Source organism: Elephantulus edwardii, unplaced genomic scaffold (assembly GCF_000299155.1).
Source record: "Elephantulus edwardii isolate Elephantulus edwardi_28Jun2011 unplaced genomic scaffold, EleEdw1.0 scaffold00051, whole genome shotgun sequence".
Lineage (NCBI taxonomy): Eukaryota > Metazoa > Chordata > Mammalia > Macroscelidea > Macroscelididae > Elephantulus > Elephantulus edwardii.
The window spans coordinates 17,371,248-17,395,526 of NW_006399801.1; the positions used below are offsets into that span (position 1 = coordinate 17,371,248).

The 24,279-nt window shown below is 37.0% G+C and overlaps 1 protein-coding gene across 1 annotated transcript; it reads left to right on the forward strand.

The window, feature by feature from the left end:
• Positions 1 to 21,808: 21,808 nt before the first annotated feature.
• Positions 21,809 to 22,120, forward strand: LOC102861175 (keratin-associated protein 6-2-like). The gene has a single exon (XM_006886804.1). It carries the CDS (start codon positions 21,809 to 21,811, stop codon positions 22,118 to 22,120), a length of 312 nt encoding a protein of 103 aa, XP_006886866.1.
• The last annotated feature ends 2,159 nt before the right edge of the window (positions 22,121 to 24,279 follow it).

The window sequence follows — 24,279 nt, forward strand, 5'->3', positions numbered from 1 at the left end:
GCCTCTTGTTTTCAGTCAAGATCCCCCCTAACATTGGTTATGATGTTCCTAGTACCACAGCCTCTTTGAAACCCAGCTTGTTTATCTGGAAATACTCTGCTGGTGTACTGTTTTAGTCGTTTTCTGGTAATCTTCAGCAGTATTTTACTTAGGTCAGATATTAGTTATATTGTTCAATAGTTTTCACACTGTTGGGTCATCTCTTTTGGAATAGGAATAAATACAGATCTTTTCCAGTCATTTGGCTAGGTGGCTGTCCTCCAGAATTCTTGGCAATAACACAGTGAGAATGTCCAGGGTAGTATCTGTTTGTTGAAATATGTCAATTGGTATTCCATCAATTCCTGAGGCCTTGTTGGTTCCCCCCCCAATTCCTTAAAAGCAGCTTGAACTTCCTCCTTCATAACCATTGCCTCTTGATCGTATATTTTTTCATGAAATTCTGTTAGCCAATTGTTTTTGGTATAGTGACTGTGTTCTCCTTCCATCGTCTTTTGATGCTTCCTGGATCATTCAGCATTCTGCCCTCAGGCTTACACTTCTTCAATTCCTTTAGCTTAGGAAATGCTGAGTGAGTTCCTACCTTTTGATTTTCTAACTTCAGTTCTTTACGCATTTCATTATAATATTTTGTTTCATCTTCCAGAGCTGCCCTTTGAAATCTTCTGTTCTTTAGCTTCTTGATGTCTTCCCTTTGCTTTGGCTTCTTCAACTCTATTGCAATATTCAGTCTCTTCAGACATCCACCTTGGTCTTTTTTCCCTTCTCTGTCTTTGTAATGACTTTTTTTTGCATTCTTCATGAATTATATTCTTAATATCCTCCCACAGCTCATCTAGTCTTAGCTCATTAGTGCTCAAGTCCTCAGACCTGTTCCTCAGATGGTCTTTAAATTCTGGAGGGATAAATTAGAAGTCAAACTTTGGTTTTTGTGAATTTGATTTGATTATATCAAGCTTTAGTTTGACCTCACATATGAGTAATTGATGGTCTGTTTCATAATCAATACCTGGCCTAATTTTCACTGTTGATATTGAGCTTCTCCAATGCTTTTGTCCATAGATGTAGTCAGTCTTATTACTGAGACCATCAGGTGAAAACCATGTGTTTAGTCACTATTTATATTTCTTATAAAAGGTGTTTTCAATGAATAAATCATTGATTGCAGGGAATTTTATCCTTCTATCCCCAGATTCATTTCTGTCACCAAGTTCATGCTTTCTGACTACTGATCCTTCTTCCTTGTTTCTAACTTTTGCATTATAGTCACCCATTATTATCAAAGTGCCTTGGTTGCATGATTTCCAGCTGTAAAAGTTAGTAGAAGTCATCTGTTTCTTCCTGTTTGGTGCTGGTTGCTGTTGCATAAATTTGAATGATAGTGGTCTTAACAGGTCTTCTTTGTATGCATATGGCTATTATCCTGTCACTCACACCACTGTATTTCAATATGGGTCTAGAAATGCATTTTAAATATGAATGTGATCTCATTTTCCCTCACCTTTTCATTTCCAGTATAGTAGATCATATGATTATCTGATTTAAAATGTTTCATGCTAACCCATTTCATTTCTCCAATGCCTGCTATGTCAGTATTTATGCATTCCAGTGGCAGCATCATGATAGAAGGTGAAGAGATTGAGATTATTAACAGCTTTAGTTTGCTTGGCTCCACAATCAACACTCTTGGTACCAGCAGCCAGGAAAATAAAAGACAAACTGCATTGGGAAATTTTGCTGTCAGAGACCTCTCTCAAGTACTGAAAAGCAATAATGTTAATTTGGAGACTAAGATGCACCTGATCCAGGGTATAGTCCTTGCAATTACTTGTTATGCATCAGAAAGCTAGAGAATGACTAGGGCTGATAGAAAGAGAATTGACGCCTTTGACCTATGGTTCTGGAGAAGAACAGTGAATATACCATGGACTGCTAAGAGAACAAACAGGTTCTTCCTAGAAAGGGTGAAGCCAGGCTATTCTTTGGAAGCAAGGATTCTAAAGCTTTGTCTGATGTACTTTTGACATGTTTCAAGGAGGGACCAGTCATTGGAGAAAGATATCATGCCTGAGAGTGTGGAGGGATAGCACAAGAGAGGAAGACCCTTGATGAGATGAATTGATTCAGTCACTAGAATAATGGGGATAAGTGTGTCAGAGACGATAAGATTGCCATAGGATAGAGCAGGGTGTAGGGCGTAGGGCTGCTGTACATAGGGTTACTATGAGTTGCAGGCAACTTGATGACACATAACAAAAACAACAATATTTCTTCCTTAAAAATGTACAGTTCCCCTACATTCATATTTCTCACATTCCACGTTCTAATGAGCAGTGTCTGTTTGCAACTGGTCCTCCTGCTTTGGGATTCCCAGTAAGAAGGCTCTGTCTATGGTGTCATATCTGCTAATCTACTATAAGTGTGTTCTATTGTACATAGGGTTTTCTGAGGCCTGTTATTCTGGGATTGGATGACCAATCCTTTTCCCTAGTTTGTCTTAATTTAGATGCTGGACTGTAAAGCAATATTTGACAGATAAGAATTTTGCCCCAAAGAGGAGATGGAAAACCTTTCCCATTATTCAGGTAATGGATCAGGTGTTGGTTCTTCCTGCCACCTGCTTAGGCACATATGTCTTGTTCCCACCCTAACCCTGCTCTGTTAGGATCCAGCTCCATTCCTTCTTCTTGTCTCTCTAGCATTGAATCCTCCTCACAGGCAATTCTGGTTTGATGGCTCAGGATTTCACACACCTCTATCCACCCACTTCCTCTCCACTCCCCTGTGATGTTGGTGTTTCTGCATTGTTTGAGAGGGGTGTGAGTTACTTTGATTACTCTTAGCCTCTCCTTCTTTTTCTAAAGATGAGTTTTACTAGTTTTATAAGTAGCGAACTCTGGTGCTCTAGTGGTAGGGAGTTGCACTGTCAACCAAAAGTAGGTGGCTTGAATCTACCAGACAGCTGGTCTGTGGGAGAAAGACAGACAATTTCCTCGGGTGTGGTTTACAACCTCTAAAAACCCACCAGAGAGGCAGCTATGAGTCAATTCATACTCGATAACATGTAAAAACAACGTTTTATAAACATCTGCACTATTATAGAAATTTGCAAATGGAGATGTATGTGAAGTTGCTTCACTACCTATAAAATAGATGACCTTTCAAAATTTTCTTAATGTTTAAAGAGTCTAAACAAACAAACAAAAAAAAAAGAAAGAAAAACACCAAACCACCCCAAAACACTATACTTTAAACTGAAGAAATTGATGTATAATTAATTTATGGGGTTTTATTTAAGTTGCAAATGATATATATTATTAGCACTGCACTTGTTTGTCTGTGTGCGCTATTGAGGTAACTTGTGGGTTGCTGTGATGCTCTAAGATGTGCGACTGGTGTGTTAAATTCTAGAATGTTTCAGCAGAGTTCTTAGGTTTTTTGAGTCCCTACATTAAGACTGACTTGGAAGCAAGACTGTCCATTCACATCTGAAATAAGAGGAGTCTGATATCTTATGAATACAGGCAAGCTATACTTTTAGCGGTTGAGCCTATTAGAAGTAAAAAGAAGAGTTGCAAACATCCTTTAACACCTGGAACATAGAATATATGAAGTATGAACATGGGAAAACTAGAAGTTGTAAAAAATGAAATGGAACATATGAACGTCATCATTCTAGACATTAATGAAATGATCTGGATTGGCATTGGCTATTTTGAATCATTTTGACAATCACATGATTTACTAAGCCAGGAATGAAAACTGAGAAAGAATTGTATTACAGTGATTATTAAAAAGACAATTTCAAGTTCTATCCTGAAATAAAATACTGTGAGTGATAGGACATTATCCACATGCATAGAAAGATGACCTCATAGTATAACTATTACTCAAACATACATACCAATATCTAATGACAAAGAGAAGAAAATTGAGAATTTTTTGCAAAATTTTGCAGTCTGAGATTGACCAAATGTCCAATATGTGTTTTATAAACACAAGGTCATCTTGTAATTATTTTTCTTGAAAATCCTTATGCTACAACATAATGCTAGAAACTGCTTTTAGTAATAAATTACTATATAAATGATTTAGTCAAGGGGTACAAAGGCCACAAAGAAAGTAATTTATCTTCTCAGGAATCTTCTTCATCTCTAGTGTTTTTAATTATAGCATATGTGTATATATATTCATATCATAAAAAAATCATCTGTAAACAAAAACTACATTAAAGTCTGTTCAAATCATCATTTCACTCTAAGTAAACAGATATTTTTAAAAAACGCTATTATTTTATTTGAGAATCAAAAATTACAGTGTGACAGAAAGAAGATGAAGGGAATAATATGTATTCAGTAAAATTCATGCCCCAAAGCACTGAATAGCATGTAACCTAAGGAAAACATTTATGTTAAAATCTTTATGAAGTTATTTTTCCTAGAAGAGACCAGTGGTGGGGAATTTAATTATGTATTCATTCTTATAGCTACTAAGAGCCACATCCATCTCTTTGACTTCATCCATATATATTTTTTTTTAAATTACAGAACTATTGATTGAGTGAAAATGATGTGAAATACAGTGCAAACCTAGTAATTATTCAGGAATGCACAGGATAGTGTTTGTCTCCACTTTTTTGGATCAGTACCCAGACATTGGAAGGGAGAGTACTAAAAATAACACAATCTAGAAAGAAGGTTAGTTTGGTAATCCATGGATATTGTCACTTGAATTGAGCATTGAAATGAGTGTGTATAGTAAGTTTCAAGAATGACAGAAAAGGATAGCAAAAGAATGAAAATAATAACTAATAGGGATCCATTTTCCTTCTGTTTATTATTATGGATAAAAACATAGCAGAGATTTCAGAGTAGATCTGTGACTGAAATAATAAAAATCAGAAAAATAAATTTTTAACTAAAAGAAGAATGTCCAATGACATTCTCAGAAAATGAAATCAGCTTTGTGAAAATCTCTGTTGAACACATTTACTAAAGTATTAGATCACTACTCATTTCTTTGTTGCTGAGCTTCAAGTTTTCTGTAGAAGACGTGATATTGAAAGTTTATACTTCCATCTGGCCTGGAATTCATGTTTTTTGTTTTAATTAAAAAACGAGTAATTGTAATCCTTAAGACATGGACTATTCAGAAAGTAAGGTAAGATAAGAATTTCTATGGTTTTGAGATGTTGGGGTTTTTTTTTAAAATTTTTTTGGTCTGAGCATTTATTTGGTAGTGGAAAGGCTGGTTGTTAAGAACTGGGTGAGAAAAAAAAGATATACTTGGATTTGAATATCTAAAACTGCAGAAGCTAACTTATAAAATCATAGGTATAGGTGAGAATTTCTAGACCTCGGCTGTATTGACATTTTGGATCAAGTAAGTCTTTGTTGTTAGGAGATGTTCTGTGTGTTATAGGTTATTTAATGCATCACTGAGCTCTAGTCATCAGATGCTAGTGGCCCTTTCTACACACATTAAGTCTTGACAAAAGAAAATGTTTCCAGACGTTTTCAAGAAGGAAAAGACTCTGTGGCTGAAAACGACTGGTAGAAGTATATCAATAACTCCTTTGTTCTTCTTATTCTGTAGTGTGGAGAGCTGTTATTGTTATATACCATCAAGTGTGGAAAGCAGAAGTAGCAAAAAATCACGTATCTCTGAAAGGAATACTAACTCCTTTCTTTGGAAGAAATTGCTTGGTTGAAAAGTTATTTTGATTCTGAGCTAAGTACCACATATAATTTAGCTTTAAAAAACTCAAGTTTCCATAATGGCATTATGCTCATGGCTTATCAAACTCAGTGGGATTATTCAATGAAGCATTTAAATAAACACTAAATTTTAAAACTATTTATGTGTTGTTATGTTCTGTTGAGTCGCCTGCAACTCATAGTGACCCTGTATACAAAAGCCCTAAATCCTGTTCTAGCCTATGATAATCTCACAGTCTCCGACACACCTACTCCCATTGCCCCAGTCACTGAATCAATCCACCTCATATAGTGTCAGTCCCTCCTGTGCTGTCCCTTCACTCTCCCAAGCATGACATCCCTCTCCAAGGACTGGCCCCTCCTTGAAACATGTCCAAAGTATGTCAGACGAAGCCTCAAAATCCTTGCCTCCAAGGACCAGCCTACTTTAACCCTCTCCAGGATGAACCTGTTCCTTTTCTTAGAAATCCATGGTATATTCAATACTCTTCTCCAACATCATAGCTCAAAGGTATCAATTTCCTTCTATCCTCTCTAGTCATTCTCCAGCTGTCTGATGCACAGCAAATGATTGCAAAGACAATGGCATTTATCAAACACACCTTAGTCTCCAGAGTGACACCATTGCTCTTCAGTACTTTGGAGAGGTTCCTAACAGCAGACTTTCCCATCATAAGATGTCTTCCAATTTCCTGGCTGCTGGTACCAAGAGTGTTGACTGTGGAGCCAAACAAACTAAAGCTGTGAACAATCTCAGTCTCTTCACCATCTATCCTGAAGCTGCCAATTGGCCCAGTGGTGAGAATCTTTGTCTTCTTGACACTGAGCCTCAATCCATATTAGAGGCTGCAGTCCTTGACCCTCTGCAGCAAGCGCTTCAGGTCTTCCTCAAGTTCAGTAAGCAGGGTTGTGTCATTGGCATAATGCAGATTGTTGATTAATCTTCCACCAATCCAATACCACACTTCTCCTCATACAGCCCAGCCTCCCAGAGAGTCTGTTCTTCTTATAGGTTGAAAAGGTGTGAAGTATAGCACACATCCCTGGAGTACACCCTTCCCAATTTTGAACCATGTAGTGTTTCCTTCCTCCATTCTGATGACTGCCTCCTTGTCCAAGTATAGGTTTCACATTAGCATGATCAAGTGTTCTGGGATTCCCATTCTTCTCAGAGCCAGCCACAGTTTGCTATGGTCCACACAGTCAAATGCCTTTGCATAATCAATGAAACACAGATAGACATTCCTCTCATACTCCTTGCTTTCAGGTAAGATTGATCTAATATTAGCTACAATACCCCTAACATCACGACCCCTTCTAAACCCAGCCTGCATTTCTAGAAGTTCTCTGTTGATGTGCTGTTCCAGTAGTTTTTGGATAATCTTCAGCAGAATCTTGCTTGCATGTAGTATCAATGATATTGTTCTATAACTTCCACACTGTTGGGTCACCCTGATTTGGAATGGGAACAAATATAGATCTCTTCCAGTCAGTTGGCCAAGTGGTTGTTCTCCAGATTTCTTGGCACAACTTGGTGAGCACATCTAGGGAAGCATCTGTTAGGTGAAATACTTCAATTGGCATACCACCTATTTCTGGGGCCTTATTTTTTGCTAATTTCTTTAAAACAGCTTGAACATCTTCCTTCATCACCATAGGCTCTTGTTCATATGTTGTTTCTTGAAATTCTTCTATGCCTGCCAATTCCTTTTGGTACATTGACTCTGTATACTCCTTCCATTTTCTTTTAATACTTCCTGGATAATTTAATATTCTACCTAAAGCATCCTTAACTATAGCAAATTGAGGTTTGAATTTGTTCTTCAATTCCTTGAGTTTAAGACATGCTAAGAGAGTTTGGCCCTTTTGATTTTCTACTCCAACTCCTTGCACATTTCATTGTAATATTATAGAAATTGAAGAAAAACCAAACATACATATAGACAATTTCTGAGAAGTTGGAGAATTTAATGTGTCCTAGTTGAATGAAAGGTTAAATATCAATGAATTGGGAGCTGCTGTTTGGATTAATACAGTGTTAAAATTCTAGGAGTAGATTTGAGGAAGACCTTCTGGAACACTGGGAAAATGGAGCAATTGTTTTTATTACAGAGAAGATGGCACTCAAGATCTTAAAATTGCATCTACTTCTGTCCACATTTTGTGAAAAATATGACCTTCCTTGTGAAGTTTAAAAGTCAATAATTATTAAATGATTCTATTAAATGAAAGTGTCAGGGTTTTAATTGTAAATTCTTTCAAAATAATAAGGGAAACATAAGAGAACAATAAATAAAGGAGTCATTTTTCTGCTTGCTTGATTCTAATAAGGTGATACCACACAAACATTGTCATAGACTATGTGCCTGGGATAAGGGGTGGGAATCAAGGTGAGAGGGGAAAATAACTTCAAAATATGCTGACTCAGAGTTTTTTTATAAAAAAAAAAAGTTTCTAAAATAGAACTGATCATTACAAATATCAGATTCTACTTTAGAAAATATGGTGGTGGGAAAACGGTATAGCAAAGCCCTAGTTCCTCAGGATCTCAGTTTACATGGAAGGAAGATATATGAGAATAGGACTTACTTGTATTATCTCTATACCCATCACTAATCAGTAACTCACTGAAGACCTTTACTTTGAATTATCAAAACTAGAACTATTTGGCACTTTGGGGTGAGTTGTGGAAACGAAGAGTGAGTAGAAGAAGCTTGACAAGAAGTTGCAATGGTTCAAGAAAAGAGAGAGTAAAGTTCCTTTCCCTTAGCTTTTGGTTTTGTGTGCTGTCAAGTTAGAAACCACTCATAGCTGACCCTCTAGTGGGTTTTCAGAGGCAGTAAGTCATGTGGAAGGAGATTACCCATCCTTCTCCTATAGAGCAGCTGATGGATTCAAATTACATGACCTTGACATTTTAAGAAAGAGAAAAAAGAAATTGGTGGCAAATTTTTCCATATTTCTGTAAAATCTTGTTTTAGAAAGTACCTGGATATGCTGCAATACTGAAGGCAAGCAGTTCAAATTCACTAGCTGCTCTGCAGGAGAAAGATGGGCAATCTCTTCCCATGTGATTCAACGGCCTCTGAAACCCACAAAAGAGTCAGTTGTAGGTCAGTTCTGATTTGACGGTACACAACAACAATATATATTTATCTGATGGTAAGAAGTTTTAGAAAGAGATATTAGCTATACTCACAGGCACAAGGTAAACAATGCCTTAACAGAGTAAACAGCCACTGAAATGTTGTTTATAAACAAAACTGAAGACTTCAAAATAAGGAACTTATTTTAAGCAACTATTATTTATTTTTTGTTATTGTTGTATACTGTTGAGTTAGAACCGACCCATAGCTGACCCTGCAGTGGGTTTTCAGAGACAGTTCATCACATGGGAGAAGATTGCCCATCCTTCTGCCGCAGAGCACCTGGTGGCCCCAAATCATGTGCCTTGAGGATTGCAGCCTGGCTTCTTGCCACTAGGCCACCAGTGCACCAAGGATGTGTCCTATCTCCATATCTTTTCAATCTATATGTGGACCTGATTATCTGAGAGGCTGGGCTCTAAGAGAAGTGTGACATTAGGATTGGAGGTAGACTCATCAACAATCTGTGTTATGCAGATGACACAACCCTGCTTGCTGAAATTGAAGAGGACCTGAAGAGCTTGCTGTGGAATATCAAAGACTGCAGCCTTCAATATAGATTGAAGCTCAATGTTAAGAAAACAAAGATTCTTACCTTTGGGCCTACTGGCACCATTATGATGAATGATGAAGAGATTGAGATTGTTGACAGCTTCAGTTTGCTTGGCTCTACAATCAACACTCTTGGTACCAGCAACTAGGAAACTAAAAGACGAATTGCACTGGGAAAGTCTGCTGTCAGAGACCTCTCCAAAGTATTGAAGAGGAATGGTGTCACTCTGGAAACTAAGGTGTGCCTGATACAGTCCATAGTCTTTGAAATTACTTGTTGTGCATCAGAGAGCTGAACAATGACTAGGGATGATAGAAGGAGAGTTGATGACTTTGAGCTTTGGTGATGGAGAAGAGTATTGAATATACCACGGACTCCTAGGAGAACAAAGAAGTTAGTTCTGGAGAGAATGAGACCAGGCTGCTCCTTGGAGCCAAGGATTCTGAAGTTTTGTCTGACATATACTTTGGACATGTTGCAAGTGGAACTATTCCTTGGAGGGGGATGTCATGCTTGGAAGGTTAGAGGGACAGCTCAGGAGAGGAAGACTATCGATGAGAGGGATTGATTCTCGATGAGATGGATTGATTCTGTCACTTTTGGTAAAGGGGATAGGTGCGTCAGAGAGAGTGATATAGGCAAGGAATAGAGCAGGTTTTAGGGCTATTGTACATAGGGTTCCTATGAGTCGCAAGTGACTCGATGACACATGACAGCAACAACAACATTGCTGACTGTCAGCCGTGACTAGCTCATGGCAATTTTAGAGACACTTGCTTTGTATGTCAGGTAATGAATGGAATGTTCCGCTAGCCCTTGACAATTTATAAAGACCTTAGGAAAACATAATACATACACATTTCAGAAGCCATTTCTTCCAACCTACTTCAGTTCTCTCCTCTTGACAACATGTATTACAACGACTATGACAACGCCTATGGCTGTGGCTGTGGATACATCACTGGCTGTGACTGTGGCTTTGGCTCTGGCTATAGTTGTGGTTTGGGCTCCTGTTATGGTTGTGGCTATCTATGGCTATGGATCTAGCTCTGGTTCTAGCTGTGCTTCCCGCTATAGCTGTGGCTATGATTATGGCAGTGCCTATGGTTTTGGTTGCTGTGGGTACTGATAATTTTGCTACAGAAAATGTTATTCTTCTTGCCGCTAGAGCATCACTGTCTGAGCAATGTTTGCTTCTGAAATGATACGTCTGAGAATAATCTTCACTTAAGAATCTCTATAGTAGCACTTCTGTATTCAAGAAATTACGTGCTTGACAAAGGCATTGATTGATCTCTAAGAATTTATCTCTTTGAATTGTTTTTATTTCTGCCTAGAGACTCCATGAAATCATCCATTTTCTGAATGTTATTCTTTTTTTTTTTTTGCAGGGTACATAATAGTACTTTATTTTATTGAAATATTTTGCATGTATACATTGCAGAATAAAAAGTTATCAAATATATGTACATAGTTCATTGTCATTATTCACACAATTATGTTCTATAAAGTCACCAGAACATTGAATTATCCAACACAGAACCACTGATCCTGAAGAAAATACAAGGTTAGTATATTGTGGGCCTTAAGCAGCAATATTTTTATCACCTGATCAATGCACAACCTTGTTTTATGTGTACTCTTAAAACATTTCATATACACTGTTAACTTCATGAACATCAAAATCATGACACAGCTAACCTAAGATGTTTTCCTCAGTGAGACAAATCACAGCTTTCTTGTGCTCAGAAATATTGGATTCAGCTATGCATTTAGGGGGTTCTTTTATAAAATTTTTTTTAATTATTATTTTTGTGTGTGTACTGTCAAATTGGACCTGACTGGTACAGGAGATTGTCCCTCCTTCTCCAGCAGAGCATCTGGTGTATTTGGTTGTTTTTTTTTGTCATTTCACAGTGCTTTATTTGTTATTTTATAATTGCTTAAAGACCTTGTTACGAAAAGTGCTAATACATACTTAATCTAAAGGACTTTTATATTCAAGAAAAGGCCTATATTCAAAGTGAAACCCTAACTCTGATGACTTACAAATTCAAACATGCCTTTTAAGGAGGTGTCCCTCTTCAACATGTTTTTTAAAAATTTAGTTGTGATCCTGATATCACAAAGTATCGACATTTTCACAAATCATCACCCTTCATCCTCTTTCATCCTTCATTCTAGCTCTAGTAAACTTTAAAATTTTGTTTTGGCTAAATTTTTCTTTTCTCTTTCCTTTTTTTAAATCCTCAAACACCTCCATTTAAAGAGTTCTGTGTTTTCCAGGGTCAGCCTCCTCCAATCCCACCCTTCTTAGATTTCCAGTATTTTTTCCCTTTTTTCATTATTAAATTTTATTACTATTAATGAACATTTACAGGGATTTTGGGTTTTCATTCCTTCATTGTTTCACCATTCTCTCTAACCTCTTCCCCAGTTTGTTCTTCTTCCCCTGCCCTCCAAAAGTCTGTTTTAATTGTCCAATTGCCACAGTGCTTGTCAAAGCCAGTTCTGTTTAATCTCCTTTGTCAGTGTGTCCTTTGCCGTTCCCTATCACTCCTCCCTGAGAGAGACTTCACCCTGATTCATAAGGGAAATGGGATGGCGTATTCTCTTAGCTACTTCCTGCTGAAAAGGGACGCTGTGGGTTTCAGGGTGAAGATCTTCTCTCACTACTCTAAAGGGCCCCTTTGGCAGTAGGAAACACATAGACTATTATGGAGATTTATTTTGGAATTTAGATGCACTGTTATTAATTGTGCTTAGTCGTCCATTTTCATATCCTTGAAGATGTATCATGGGGGTGTTGCAACCTAGAAGACACAAATTTAAGTAACAAGTTATAAGTACATGAGTCAAAAATTATGGAAAAGTAAAAGAAAAGATTCTTTCATTGTTTTACAAACCCTCCCCCAGGTCCCCTCCACCATGTAGCCATCGCTCTAGACTCCTGTGATGACAGAAATACCTAGTCACATATCTCTTTTAATGTCTGATACCATTATTTCTGATATTCCACATTCTTCAGACACATATACACATAAGCCCACATCACCCATTGTTTCAGAACTGGGCTCTATAAATGACGCATGTATCTAGAACGAAGTTGGAGTGTATACGGTACTCAGAAAATAATGAGAAAACAAAGGATCTCAAAGAGAAGAATGCATCAGCATCTTTTGAAGAGTAATGGAATTAAAGACACAGTAAAGAATTATTGAGAAAGTAAACTCAGACTCTGTTTTTAAGGAACACAAGCAAAAATCTGAGGGAAGGAAAAGTATTGTTAGGTACTATGGCATTAAATATGACTCATGGCAACAGTATGAACATTAAATCAAGGCCTTGCTCTGTCTTTTACTATTCTCCCTGTTACCACTATGCTCAATCTCATTGCTGCGTTCATTGTGTCAATGAAATGGAATAAATAAAAGGAAATAATTAAATAAAGTGGAAATCAGAAAGGATGCATTTGTTAATAAGTTTTGAGAAAGTATATTGAGTCCTTCTTATAACAAATATGTTTAATATTTTCAACACAGTGAGGGTAACAATGGGCTTGACCATATCAGAGATTTTGAATATGGCACAGCCCTGGGCAAGGTTCAGATCTGTTGTTCCATGAGTTGATATGAGTTGTAGTTGACTGAACAACACTTAACAACAACAGCAACAATATCATCAAACACACACTCACAGACACACACACACACACACACACACACACACACACACAATCTGCTTATACAGTGTTTACATTCCAAAAGTGGATTTAAAACAAACAAGCAAACAAACAAAAAAACTACTTAAGATGTTGCCCCTGAAAAAAATAAAAAGCTTTAAGAGAAGGTAAAGTTTGAAAAAAACAGAGCCTGAGAAGTATTCCAGAGTTTCTTTTTTACTCATACAAGTTAAAGAAAGATTAAAACCTCTCTCTAACCACTCACAATAGTCTGAGAGATATTCACATATTTCGTACTTGAAAACATAAAGATGCTTGCTGTGAATAAAGAAGTTTTGGTGGCTTATTGATAAGGAGTTATATTGCTAACCCAAAGGTTGGCAGTTTGAATCCACCAACTGCTCCATGTGAGAAAGATGGGAGATCTCCTCCCACATGGTTTATAACCTTTGAAAACCTGATAGAGGGCCAATTATGAGTCTGTTCAGACTTGATGATATATAACAATGTTACAACCAATAAGCTGCAAATAACTACTAGAAAGGCCAGCAGCACCTTCAAAGAATTAAATTCATTAATTTTAAATGCAATAAGGTGATGTTACAGTTCTCCTTTAGAAAAAAACCCTCAAGCCCTAAGGCCTTAAATATATCTTTTGTATTAGAGCAGCTGTGTCGGTGGAGTTAAAAAACAAAACAAAAAACCCCACTTACTCATCTACCAGCTTGACTTCGCATGACGAAGTCTGAATTTCCCAAATTTAGGAGACCTCACAAGATTCAGAGATAAAAAGCCCTTGATTTCAATGCCAATACCACAGCGAGGCTATCTATATTCATTACTTATTTTAGACCAAATGATGAATAATTAGTACTTTAATATTTGATGAACATGTATAAAATAGGATCCAGTGACTGGCTATGTTCTGGCTACTCAGAGATTAGACTAAAATCAGTAGCAGGCACCACAAAAAGATAAAGGTAAATAATCCAGTTGACAAATAGGCACAGGATATAAACGGACTCTTCACCGAAGAAGACATTCAGATGGCTAACAAACACATGAAGAAATATTCAAAATCTCTAGCTCTAAGAGAGATGCAAATTAAAATAACTATGAGATATCATCTCACCCCAGTCAGAATAGCAAAATTTAATGGAACAGCAAGCAACAAATGCTGGAGAGGTTGTGGAGAAACTGGAACCCTTATTCACTATTGATGGGAGTGTAAAATGGTACAACCACTGTGGAAGGCGGTATGGCGCTTTCTCAAAAAGTTGCAAGTAGAGATACCATTTGACCCAGCAATTCCACTACTGGGAATATACCCTAAAGATACCATAACTGATGTCCAAGCAGACATATGCACACCCATGTTTATTGCGGCTTTGTTCACAATAGCAAGGATTTGGAAACAACCTAAGTGCCATTAACAAACAAATCGATAGAGAAGCTGTAGTATATTCACACAGTGGAATACTATCCTGCATTGACAAACAAGGAACTCATGCAATATTATTCAAAATGGGTGACCCTGGAGGACATTATACTGAGTGAAGCATCTAAGTGACAAAAGGACAAATACTGCATGGTGCCACTGTTGTACAACAGAACTGACATTAGGATTGGGGGGAGACTGAGAAGGATGGGTTCAATAATGTATACTGCATTGAAACAGATGAGGGAGAAAACTGTTTAAAAAGGATATGTGATTAGGGATATGACAGGAGTCCAGAGCGAAAGCTGCATAGTGGAATGGACCTGGGGGAATGAAAGAATTTTTCTTTTACTTTTCCAAGAGGGTAGTATACTAGGGGGAAGGGTTGGGAGGGGAGAAAAGTGCCACAATGAATAAATGGAAATCCAAAGTCTCTTTAAATTTTCATTGAAATTAATAATAATTTTTTTAAAAAGAAAAAACCCAAAAAACAAAAGAAAAACCAACAATCAAACAAAAAAATCAGTCACAGGGTTGTGTAAAAATTATAGCTCTTAAGAAATAGAAATAATTTATTATATTATTTGCTATTGAAGATATTCTGATAAAAGAACAGTATCATTATTAGGAATATAAAAAGATAATCCATAAAGGGGAGGCAAAGGATTAATCATTGGGATGTACAATTTGATGAGTTGGGGGTAAGGGAAATGGAAATAATTTGTTAGAATTTGTATTAGAATTTTGTAAATAAGTCGTAGAAAATATAAAATGAAATGAAAAAATAAAAAAACCCCAAACAAACAAACAAACAAACAAGATAATCCATACATCCAGGAAAGGGTATTCACGAAGCTATCATTAACTTATCTTTAGAAACGGAAATGTCATTCTCTTTATAAAAAATAATTGAAAATACTTTCGCTTGCATGAGAAAATAGTAAGACTGTTAACAGAGAAAGGACAGATAAAATTAGATAAAGTTTGTGCATGTACTTAAAAAATATCAAATTGTTAAAACATATTTATTGATTATAAATGCTATTCTACAAATATTTTAAATAAAGATGTTATTATTTTCCTTATGTTCACCCAAATGCCACTAATAGAAAATTTCAGAATATATCTTTTCTTTTATAATTATATAGTGTTATTTTTGAGATACACACTAAGCTGACTAGAAGGCTCAATTGAAGAGAAGAAGCCATATTCGCCCACCAGCAAACATCAAAGAAAGGACCATGGCAGTCTACTCTGCTGCAGCAAGCTCCCAGCATCCAGAGCTATGGACTTCTAGGAAAGTACTTAGTGAAGCAAAATATTATCCTGGGATAATTCACTCATAAATGGAACTGATCAGTTTGTCACTTGCTTAAAGTGCTTAAATTGCTAAACAAGAAGGTTATTTATGTTTGAAGGTAATATAGAATTTTTAGTTATTACCTATCGGTAACTTGAAACTGATCATACTACAGTATGCATTGTGTGAATTATAACAAATTATGGCTAACATTGAGAAGAATTGGAATTCAAGAACACTTGTATGTATTTATGTGAAACCTATACCTAGACAAAGAGCCGTTGTACAACCAAAGCAAGGGAACACTGCATTCATTATTTAAAATTAGGAAAGCTGTATTTTAGAGATATAACCTTTCTCCATACCTATTTAATCTGTTTGCTGAGCAAATTATTCAAGAAGCTGGAGTCCATGAAGAAAAATGTGGTATCAGGATTGGAGGAAGACTCATCAATAACTTCTGTTATGCTAATGACACGACCTTGTTTATTCAAAGTGAGAAAGACTTAAAGCTCTTGCTGCAGAAGACTGAACATTGCAACCATCAATGTAGATGGCATCTCAAAAATCATCACCACTAGACTTAAGAAACAGTGTGATGGATAGAGAAAAGATTGAAAGGCTCAAGGGTGTCATCTTATTTAGATTTACAATCAATACATTTAATACTAACAGTCAGAAGATAAGGAGATTATTGCACTGAGAAAGTTTGTAATCAGGAACCTCTCCAAATTATTGAGGACCAACGATGTCAGTTTAAGGACTAAGGTGCACTTGATTCATACTATGATCTTTTCAATCATTTGCTATTTATTTGAGAGCTGGACAATGACTACGGATGACAGAAGAAGAATTGATGCCTTTGAACTGTGATGCTGGAGAAGAGTGCTGAATAGTCTATGGACTGTAAAAGAACAAACAGATAGGGTTTGGGGAAGGTGCAATCAGAGTGCTCCTTGGAGGCAAAGATGATGAAGTTTCATCTCCTACTTTGGGCAGGTGGCTTGGAGAGATTATTCTTTGCAAAAGGATATTGTGCTTGGGAAGGTGGAGAAGCAGGGAAAGAGAGGAATACCCTCAACCAGATTGGTTGACATGGTAAATATGACAATGGACTTTAGATTGTTGGAGATTATTAGGATGGCACAGGATAGGGTTCAGATTGGTTGTTCATAGGGCTGTGTGAATCATATTTGGCTTGATGTCATCTAACAACAATGACAACAACAGTACTTCTATCTAATTTACTGTTGCTATTATTGGCAATTCATCCTCAAGACATAGTGATTCTATTTGAAAATCAATAGAATGTCACTGGTTGATTTTTGTAAGCAGTTCTCAAGCTTTTATTCTAGTCTGCCTGCTTAGAAATGTGCAAACTTCTTTGATCTTGGATTTCCTTGATAAAAGATAGAATCCACTATTTAACTGCTAGCTATGGTAGCATGGTACCTTAAATGATGCCTTACTAACCCAAAGGTCAGTGGTTTGAATTCACTAGTGGGCAGTGCAACTCCCTCCAGGCTATGCCAACAGAGCTCCTGTTTCAATTCTGAAAGTTTTTTTGTGGATATGTGTTATTTAGGAAACTGAAAAAAATGTAAATAAAACCAAAACCAGCAAAATCCTCATGCTGATCAATGAATACAGGCTATAATATTGATTGTCTAGTTTGGGCATGTTGCTAGGAGAGGCTATGCCTTGGAGAAGGACATCATGCTTGAAAAGCTGGAGGGTTGCCAAAAGAGAGGAAGGCTTTCAATTAGATAATTGAAACAGTGATTTATGCCTTGGGTTTGAGTATTTCAGAGCTGATTCATCTACCTACCAAAACATGATGATCTAAGATAAGATTTATGTTATGACTGTAGCTGAAACACTCAATTTTACCAAAAACCCAGATGAATGTTCTTGAGCAAATTACTTAACTATAGTTAGCTTCTGTTTTCTCATCTTAGCATGTGCATATTAATAACTATCACAACCTCTGGTTTACATTGTTATTGACTGACTCAAAAGAAGTAATAAACATAAAGAAGAATATAAATATTGTTAATTGTTACTTGAGTCAGGCTATGATCTTTTCAATCATTTACTATTTATCTGAGAGCTGGACAATAACTAAGGATGACAATAAGAATTGATGCCGTTGAACTGTGGTGTTGGAGAAAAGTGCTGAAGAGCCTATGAACTCTTATTATTTTCTGTAGACTATTACCGAAGTTTAAGAAGAATATTGCTTTAAATACAATCGGTGGTGGTGTTATGTGCTGTTGAATCCGCTAGAACTCACAGCAGCCCTATAATCTGAAACTTGCCCTATCCTGAATCTTCTTCAGGATCTTTGACATGATCAAGCAATTGTTATAGTCATTGTTCTATCTCATTGATGGTCTTCCTCTCTTATGCTGACCCCTCTCCCTCCCCCAGCATAATGCCTTTTCCCAAGAACTAGTCGCTCCTGACAACACACCCAAAGAATGTGAGACTAAGTTTTACAGACTTGCCACTAAGGAACAACCTAATTTTACTTCTGAGAAAAATTTATTCTTTTGGAAGCTCACTGGATATTCAGTACTCTTTTCCAAGATCACAATTCAAAGGGAATTGTGCATCTTCTATCAACCTTATTTCTTATCCAATTTTTAGATGCAGGAGAAGCAATTGAAAATAGTGTGACTTGGATCAGGTACAAGTTAGCCTTTAAACAGACTTAGTTTCTCCTTAGAACTTTGGAGAGATTTTAGATGGCAGATTTCTCAATGCAGCACATCTTTCGATTTTTGACTGCTTCTACCATGGCTGTCGATTCTGGGGCAACTTCAGTCTTTTCTTTGTCTAACATGATGTTGCCTATTGGTCCAGTGGTGACAATTTTTGTTTTCTTGATGTTGAGATATAATTAATATTGAATGCTTTGAACTCCAGTAAGTTCTTAGAATCTTCCTTATTTTCTGCAAGTAAGGCTGTGCCACCAATATTAAGAAAGCTCTTGATGAGTCTCCTACTAACCCTGATGCCACCTTCTTCTTCAGCTGGCTACCTTCTCAAATGATCTCATGAGCACGGTAACTGAATAGGTGTGAGGAAAGGAAATAACCGTAACAGGCACCGTTACTGATTTTAAACCATGCAGTGTTCTCTTGTACTATTTGGGAAACTGCTTCTTGAGTTATACATTTTGCAAAAGTAAATAATTAAGTGTTCTGTGGCTCCCATTTTTCTCAATCTTTCACAAAACAAATACAATTTGTTATGTTTCCCATGGTTAAATGCCTTTAAATAAAAGAGAAACAAATAAACAACACTAGTAACATTTTTCTGGTATTCATTCATTCTCTGCTTTCAGCAAGATCCATCAGACACCAATTCTGATATCCATTGTACCACAGACTCTTCTAAGTTCAGATTCGATTTCTTCTCAATCCACAGTGAGTGCCTACTTCATAATATTCTCAGAAAATAAAGGCAATTATTGAATAAAAGTAACACACAATGAAGCAAATAATGAAGCAAAAATGTTTTAGTATAACATGCTTAAACCCCATTAGTTTACACAACAAAAGAGGGATGACTCTTAGTGTACGGTTTCTCTATTTGTTGTTGTTAGGTGCTGTTACCCTGAGTATGACTCATAGCAACTCTATGCATAACAGACATGGACCCTGTCCTATCTTGTGCCATCATCATCTTTTCTGAAATACTCGACCAATTGCTGCATTCACTTTTTTAAATCCATCTAGGTGAAGGTCTTCCTCTCTTCCTCTTATTGTCCACCTTTCCAAGCATGATGTCCCTTTCCAAGGAATAGCCCCTACCAGCAACATGCACCAAGGATATGAGACAAGGCTTTGATATCTTTGACTCTAAGAAGTTTTCTGGCTGTACTTTCTCCAAGATATATCTGTTTATTCTTTTTCCAGTCCAGGAGATATTCAGTACTCTTCTCCAACATCACAGCTCAAATGCATTAATTCTTCTGTCGTTGCATAGTAAACAATTGGAAAGACCAATAAAGCATCAGCATCTTAGTCTTCAAACTGTCATCATTGCTCCTCAATAATTTGGAAAGTCCCTGGCCGCACAATTTCCCAGTGCAATACATCTTCTAATCTGATTGCTGGTACCAAGGGTGTTGATTATGGATCCAAGTAAGATGAAGTTATTCACAATTTCAACTGCCTCCCACCTTCATTTATCATGATGGTACCTATTGGTCCAGTGATGAGAATTTTAGTTTTATTTACTTTGAGATGTAATCTATATTGAAGGCTGTAGTCTTAGATCTTCTGTAATAAGCTTTTTAAGTCCTCCTTTACTTTTAGCAAGCAAGGTTGTGTCAAATTTATAATGTTAATAATTACTCTGATTCTGATGTCATAGTTTTTTTCTTCACAGGGTCCAATTTCCCAAATGATTTGCTTAACATACAGACCTAATAGATATGGAGAGAGGATACAACCCTGACACAAACCTTTCTTAATTTTAAAACATATAATATTCCCTTGCTGTGTTCACACAACAGTCTCTTAGTATAGGTTTTTCATGAGCACAATTGAATATTCTGAGATGCCCATTCTTCTCAATGTTAGCCATAAGTTTTGTGATCCACACAGTCGCATGACTTTGCATAGTCGATAAAGTACAAATAGACATTCTTTTGGTCTTCTTTCCTTTCATTCAGGATCCATCTGACATTAGCAGTGATATCCCTGGTGCCACAGATTCTTCAAAACCTAGGATTCTCACCACTGGACCAATTAGCAGCATCAGGATAGATGGTAAAGAGACTGAGATTGTTAACAACTTTAGTTTGCTTAGCTCCACGGTCAACACTCTTGGCACCAGCAGCCAGAAAATAAAACAAACAAACAAAAAAAACCAAACAGACAAAAAGTATTGCGAAGGGAAAATCTGCTGTTAGGGATCTCTCCAGGGTACTGAAGAGCAATGGTGTCGGTCTGGAGACTAAGGTACATCTGATACAGGCTATGACCTTTTCAATAATTTGTTATGCATCAGAGAGTTGGACAATGACTAGGGAGGATAGAAGGAGAATGGATGTCTTTGAGCTGTGGTGCTGGAGAAGAGTATTGAATATACCATGGACTGTCAAGAAAACAAACAGATTCATCCTGGAGAGGGTTAAACCAGGCTGCTCCTTGGAGGCAGGATTCTGGGGCTTTGTCTGACATACTTTGGACATGTTGTAAGGAAAGACAGGTCTTTAGAGAGGGACATCATGCTTGGGAGGGTGGAGGGACAGCGCAGGAGGGGAAGGCCCTCCAGGAGGTGGATTGATTCAGTGACTGGGGCAATTGAGATGAGTCTATCGGAGACAGTGCGATTGGCACAGGACAGAGCAAAGTTTAGGGTTGTTATACACAGGGTCACTATGAGTCACAAGCCACTCGATGACACATAACAAGATTGAAGTTCTGCCAAGTATCTGTCCAAGTATCTTTAGCAACACTTCACATCATTTTAGACTCACCAGTCTCCTATTTTTGTGACCACTGTTATGACCATGGGCTCTATCTATTTTTTTGCAAGTATAATTGGAGAGTGCCTCTCCATATGCTTTCCCATTGATGCTGAGATCATCCCCTAGTGCTTAAGAATGTGTACCAGGAAATGCAGTAGCACTAATACCCCTCTGAGGAATAAACCTAATTTAGGTTTGATTATACTCCACAAGACATACTTATTCAGTGTGTAGAGTACATTTATTACTTTGCGACTATCTTGACTGGTTAGCGTCAAAACTTGGGCAAGGCCACTTGACAATATGTTATCCTTAACATAATGAGCTTTTCAGAAATTAAAATTGCTGTAGTAATGAGGCAATGAAGTCTGTGCTCATTATGCCCCACCCCTGTCAGACAGTATATAAAGGTCCTGGAAGCATAAGAAACATTCAACTTTCAGAATCATTCTCTCTCACCTCAACTGAAGCTTCTTCTCTTGAAATCATGTGTTACAACTACTACAGTGGCTACGGTTCTGGCTGTGGCTATGGTTCAGGCTATGGTTGTGGCTATGGCTCTGGCTCTGGCTGTGGTTATGGCTCTGGCTACGGCTGTGGCTCTGGCTCTGGCTACGGTTGTGGTTACGGCTCTGGCTACGGCTGTGGTTATGGCTCTGGCTACGGCTGTGGTTACGGCTCTGGCTACAGCTGTGGCTCTGGCTCTGGCTACGGCTGTGGATATGGCTCGCGCTATGGATATGGCAGCTGTGGCTACCGACCATTGTGCTACAGAAGATGCTATTCTTCTTGCTATTAGAAGACCACCCTCTGAGAACTATTTGCTTCTGAAACAACACTTCCAAATGTAAGCTGGGATCAAGACCCTCTATAGCAAGATTTGTGTCTTCAAGAAATTACATGCTTAACAAAAATATTAACCTCTCAATGCCTATTCCTTAGAATTATATCTTTTTGTTTAGGTCTTTGATTTTATCATACTCTTTTCCAAATGTTATTCTCTAATTCCTTATTATCTGATTTTATGTTATGACTATGTTGATTTTCCCTAAAGTTGGGCAAAATCACTCTTCTAAATAATAAATTTGCTTTGCTCATATAAAATATATGTGTAGTTGGCTTTTGAGTTACTGTTTTCTTGATATGTGTGGCAACTCTGGAAGTTGGTCTAACAACATGTTCAGTTCTTCATGGGTAAACAATTATTTCCTAAATTATAAAAGGAGCTCTCCACTGACTTCTTATGTCTGACGTGTCCTGGAAAACACACATTTAAACACAAAGCACAGAGCATTTCAGACTTGTGCTTGAAAATTGTGGTGGTATCTAGTAGGAAGACAGCATAAAAGAACAGTGATGACGTTGTTTTAGATGATCTCAAAGCCCCAGTACACAGAAATTCAGCCAGTATATTTAGAAGATCAGTGACATTTATGAGAAAAATTTACTATCTCCTTCTATGTGATTTAAAACCTCTGAAAATTTGTAGGGTCAGCTATGATTTTATTCTGATTCAATGACAACAAATATGAAAGTGAGCATGCAACATTAAAGAATGATGAAAAATCTGTGAAATATTTTGGAACATGGATGGACTTGGAGAATATGATGTATACGAATTGTAGAAGGATAAACAGTGCCTAAGAACATTTTATAAAAAGTTAACAAAATTTCTACACACAGAAAGAAACATTCGTTGATGATTGTTATTTTTGGGAGGCAAAATTAGAAAATAACAACTAGAGAGTGACATAGAGTAACCTGAATGGAGAAAAAGGCTATAAACAACAAGGGTGAGATCAGCACATGACCAAAACAAAGGAGGATACCGAGAGATGCACAAAACTAAAAGACAGTAGTAAATATGATTGTACATACAATCCCACAAAATAGTAAAATCATCTGAAAGTAGATACATAATCATGGATCCCAAAGAGATTTAAGAAGGCAAATGAGTGTACGTCAATAAGTATTTATAGGTTTGGCAGAGAATTTTAAAAAGTATGAAAAGAACCCCAAATGATTGGACATGACAATTACATTAATGACAATGTTATAAAACAAAATTTTTAGTGATTTTATGAAAGATTTGTAAACCTTCACTCAAAAATAAATTTTTAAAAAGTTAAAAACAAAAAAAAAGTATAGCTTATTAGAGATGTTTCATACCATATGAATTTGATGGAACTGAAAAGAAATATAATTCTTGATGTATTTTGAGAGATTTTAATTCATATATGCAGTAATCACCTAACCACAACAACAAATAACAAATGCTGGCGAGGTTGTGGAGAAACTTGAACTCTTATTCACTGTTGGTGAAGTGTAAAATGTTGCAACCACTGTGGAAGGCAATATGGTGCTTTCTCAAAAAGTTGCAAATAGAAATATCATTTGAGTCAGTAATTCTGCTTCTGGGAATATACCCTACCCTACAGAAACTGTAAATGCCACCCAAGCAGATATATGCATACCCATGTTTATTGCGGCTTATGATAGCAAGGAGTTGGAAACAACCCAAATGGATAGAGAAACTGTGGCATATCCACACTATGGAGTGCTATACCGCATTGAAAAAGAAGGAACTCATGAGTCATTACACAAAATGGGTGACATTATACTGAGTGAAATACCTCAGTCACAAAAAGACAAATATGGCATAATTCTTATAAAACAGTGAGGGATGGGTGGAAACTAAGAGGAGATAAAAATGTACACAACATTGAAACAGATGAGGGAGAGCACTGTAAAAAGTGAATATATTATTAGGTCTTATTGGCATGCCAAGAGTTCAGAATAAGAACTGAATAGTAAAGTTGTCTGGGGTGACGGGGTGGTGTTTTTTATAACAATGAAAGAACTTTTTCCCCCAAGGAAAAAAGTGACCTTCGGGGCAAGGTAGGCAGGGAGGAAATGGAAACAATGAAAGATTGGAAACCCGAATTCTTTATAAACTTC